This window comes from Condylura cristata, unplaced genomic scaffold, assembly GCF_000260355.1.
Source record: "Condylura cristata isolate star-nosed mole 26May11 unplaced genomic scaffold, ConCri1.0 scaffold00005, whole genome shotgun sequence".
Lineage (NCBI taxonomy): Eukaryota > Metazoa > Chordata > Mammalia > Eulipotyphla > Talpidae > Condylura > Condylura cristata.
In genome coordinates, this window is record NW_004567106.1 from 64,053,570 (window position 1) to 64,057,571 (window position 4,002).

Genomic DNA, 4,002 nt, shown 5'->3' on the forward strand with positions numbered 1-4,002 from the left:
TGCACCTCTGGCCTGTACTCCAATTACGTATGCATAAATAAATAAATCTTTAAAATAAAATAACAAAGTACTTTATTCCTACATACTAGTATAAAATTTCAAATTAAAAATATTAAATTTAGTAAATATCAAACACACATACTTTTCTCATGTTCTTTTCCTTTTAAAATGACTTTTTTAAAATATCTTTTATTTTAAGTAAGAGATTAGTAATTACAGTAAGAATAAAAAATATTCTCTTATAGTTTTGGGCTGTTGTTATTTTTGAGCAAGAATATTGTTCCTTGTTTATTAAATCATAAATATCCCTTAATATTTTTAAAAGAGAGGATTAGAAAAGATAATCTATTGCTGTTATTAAATTTTTAGGGATCCTACTGTTAAGATATTCAGTTTTTATGGTATAGACTTTAGTAGAATGACCTGAAATTACGCACGTTGATCATTTAAGTTCTATAGTAGTCAAAATAAAAGGATTTCGTAGGACATTTTGCCTGTTGCCTGATGTCGCTGGGAAGCCCTGGGGTTCCTCCAGGGTTCCATGGAAGTGTATAGAATGATGTTCCAGCATCTCTGTCCTCACCACAATGCTTAAATAAGGATCCCATAACTAAAAATGTTAGACTTTTGAAGTAGTGACTGTTATATTTTTGTTCGGTCTTTGCTGAAACAGAGGTTTGTCCTGCCATTCCCCTGCCTTTCCTCTGCCCTGGGAGCAGCCCTCTTGCGACCTCTGTCATCCCCTGAAAATATATGCCACCCCCTTCCTGGCTAGGAGCACCTTTCAGCTGCTGAGTAGATCACTGTCTGCTGTGGGTGCTGAAGCCAAACTCACTTATCCTGAGCTGCAGTTTCCACAGCGGCGCCATTTCAAGGGACTTCAACACAGCAGCCAAGTTGGCTGTTGCCAGGGCTGCCTCAGCAGGGTGCCTGGCTGTGGGGCAGGAACTGGGACTGTGTTTGGGAGCCTCGGCACTGGTTGTGCCAAAAGCCCCCTCTGAGCCAGCACTCTCCTCCCACACAGCCCGGGCTTTGCCTCTCAGTGGCGCAGGCGCTCTTTGGTGGCCTCTCTCCTTCTCACCATGTGAAGGGTCATTTCCACCTGCCAGAGTTCTTTCTCCCATGTCTTGTCTGTGCTGTACCCACTCCTGTACTCTCCAAGCTCCTGGGGAAAGTGGTTGGCTCAGGGTTTTACAGGAAAGGCAAATAAACACTGTTCGAATAAGAAACAGACAAGTTTGGCGATAATCTCGTGTGTAAAACAAAAGAGGCGCCACCTTAGTGCCGTGGGCTGGGTTCCTGATATCCCACCCATGGCATCCACCCTGGGGATCTGGTGGTACCCCTAGAGCACTGTTCTGAACGTACTTGAGCTGTTAGTCCCCCAGTAGTTACTACGCGAGCTTCTGCTGTGTGCCCGTGTCGGGAACATGAGGACAGACAGCAGCCCTGCTGTTGGTCAGTGCATGTCTGACGTGGGAAACAAGCCCGAAGCCAAACTCGGTGGTGGGTGGGCTTCCATGTCCATGCGGTAATGGAGGGTATTTTTTGTTGTGTAGTTGCTTTTTACCAGAGTGTTTAAATGCTTTCTGTTATAACCCTCTAGCCAAGAAAACCATGTGGGAAAGGCTGACAGCGCCAGAAGATGTGTTTAGTAAATTACAGAGAGAAAACATAGCCATCATTGAGAGCTATGGCGCTGCCCTCATGGAAGTGGTCTGTCGAGATGCTTGTGACGGTCATGAGATCGGGAGGGTAAAGTACTCTTGTTTAGCACTGTTGTTGTTGTTTAAGCACTTGGACTTGTCGAGGTATAAACTGAATTTTGCTTTTTACTGTATGCGGCATACTGAGAATTATTTTCTGTACTTTATGGTCGTGAATTTGTTTGTTTGCTATAATTTGGAATTTGTTTTGTGCATATGTTGCTTAACTTACTTCAGAACCTTAATTAGTTCAGTTTATTCCCCAAGAATAAATAATATTTTTCCTAGTTTTGAGATTGGCCTTGCACATGTACAAACCATAGAGATGCTGTTTAATAAAGAACTTTGGGTAAGATAAAGATAGCTTTTATATGTCTCTCAGCTTTGTGAAGGACAGCTTCCATTTATATACCTTTAAAATGATGTGGCAACTGGTGATAGTGTAGTGAGAAGATAGTTTCCTGCTAATTGAGAGTTATGAATGATGTTTTTGAAGACCACTGGAAACAGGATTTATAAAAAGGGTAATGCTAATTATGCCTAGTAAAACAAAGTGCAAAAAAATGGTAAATATAAACTTATGTACAGCAAAGTAATATTAAAAATTTTTTAATGCACAGAAAAAAATGCTGGGAAGAGATATACTGAGATGGATTAACTATTTATCAGATTATGTGTTTTCTACATCCCTTTAAAATGCTTTTTTACAATGAGAATGTAAACTTTATTTTTTAAGGAAAAGCTGTTTTTTAAAATCCTTTTCCTCCCAACAAATAACATATAGGTTCTACTAAAATATATTTGAAGCTATTGATTTTAATCTGTTAGGTTTTGTTTGAGAAGTATAGCTTTACTCTGTAAGATGTCCTTTTATTAATAGGTTGAGATTCTGGATACAGCACTTTCAGTTTTTCAGAAAACAAAATATGAACGCTTTATTGCAAGCAGTGATTCTCGGTGTAAGAGAAGTTCTGAACATTTCCAGGGAGAGGTAGCTGCTATTTATGTTGACATTCTTCTCCATCCTTAGGACTTTGTCTTGTTTTCCGTCAGATGCTGGCACTGGCTCTCCTCGACCGGATTGTCTCCGTAGACAAGCAGCAGCAGTGGCTTTTGTATCTTTCTAACAGTGGCTATCTGAAGGTGCTTGTAGACAGCTTGGTGGAAGATGACCGTACTTTACAGAGCTTACTCACTCCACAGCCTCCCCTTTTAAAAGCACTTTATACTTACGAATCAAAAATGGTAAGGCTCGATAGTAATTCGAAGTTGAATCAACAGCTCTTTTCCTCTTGGGGCTATAGATCTGTTAAAGAAATGTGACCTACCTTTTGAATACTTGTATCACATACACTGTTACCATTTTTTTTAAAAAAAATATTTATTTATTTATGCATACAGAGCCAGGGTACAGGCCAGAGGTGCAGGGCAGTGAGAAGATTCACCAGAGACAGAGTGGGGAGCAGAACAGGCAGATCAACGAAGTACACTGCTGAGGCGAGCAGCGGGCGGGTCAGGAGAGGTCTGCCACGCCATGTGGTCTCCTCCAGGGGCAGGCGGGAATCGAACTCATGCGGAAGTGGCTTAAGCTTCTCAGTGCAGTGCTTTAACCCGCTGCGCCACCAGGGAGGGCCCAGATTTTCTTTTTTTTTAATGTTTTTCATGTATGTGCTTCAAAAGTGTGTATTTGTTTGAAGTAACTGATTTATATTGAATATTTTCATAATATCTTAGAAGATATTAATTGCCAGGATATTAATTGCCATATACTAATTGCCAAGATATTCTATACTTAGAGAAGTGTTCTACCCACTTAAGAAATGCACCAAAAAATGTTCAGAGGTCATTATAAATAGCAGAATAGTTAAGAGAAGCTTTGTTAGTGAGATACTAATGGAGCGTTCATGCCTCCCTTCTTATAACCCCCAATCAAACCCTCATTTTCCTTTTGTCTACAGTATTTTACTGTCTTTAGTTGACTTGGCAAAAATCACCACTTAACCACTAGGTGGCGCTTTACAACATGCATTTTATAGGAAGTCATTCTCCAGGTGTAGTAGAGGAGGATGACCATAAAAGAAAATTCATTTGCTTTAAGTTTTCCAGTGCTCTGTGTTTTGAGTACTTTTATCCCTTAATTATTTTCTTTTACTGAGTCATAATACTGCGTATTTGTATTTATTTAAAAAATAAAGTAGGCCCGCCCTGGTGGTGTAGCAGGTTTAAGCGCAGCACTGCAAGGTAGCTGCAGCCGCTTCAGCATGAGTTCAATCCTGACCCCAGAGGTGACCCACAT

At 40.2% G+C, this 4,002-nt stretch overlaps 1 protein-coding gene across 2 annotated transcripts in view; it reads left to right on the top strand.

Moving 5' to 3' along the window:
- NUP205 (nucleoporin 205kDa) overlaps window positions 1-4,002 on the top strand; it is a 64,264-nt gene that overhangs the window by 44,443 nt on the left and 15,819 nt on the right. For both annotated transcript variants that reach the window (XM_004677070.2, XM_012721057.1), the window contains 2 exons: window positions 1,607-1,755; window positions 2,760-2,951. In XM_004677070.2, the coding sequence (XP_004677127.1) occupies window positions 1,607-1,755; window positions 2,760-2,951 (341 nt within the window). The remainder of the gene's footprint in view (window positions 1-1,606; window positions 1,756-2,759; window positions 2,952-4,002) is intronic.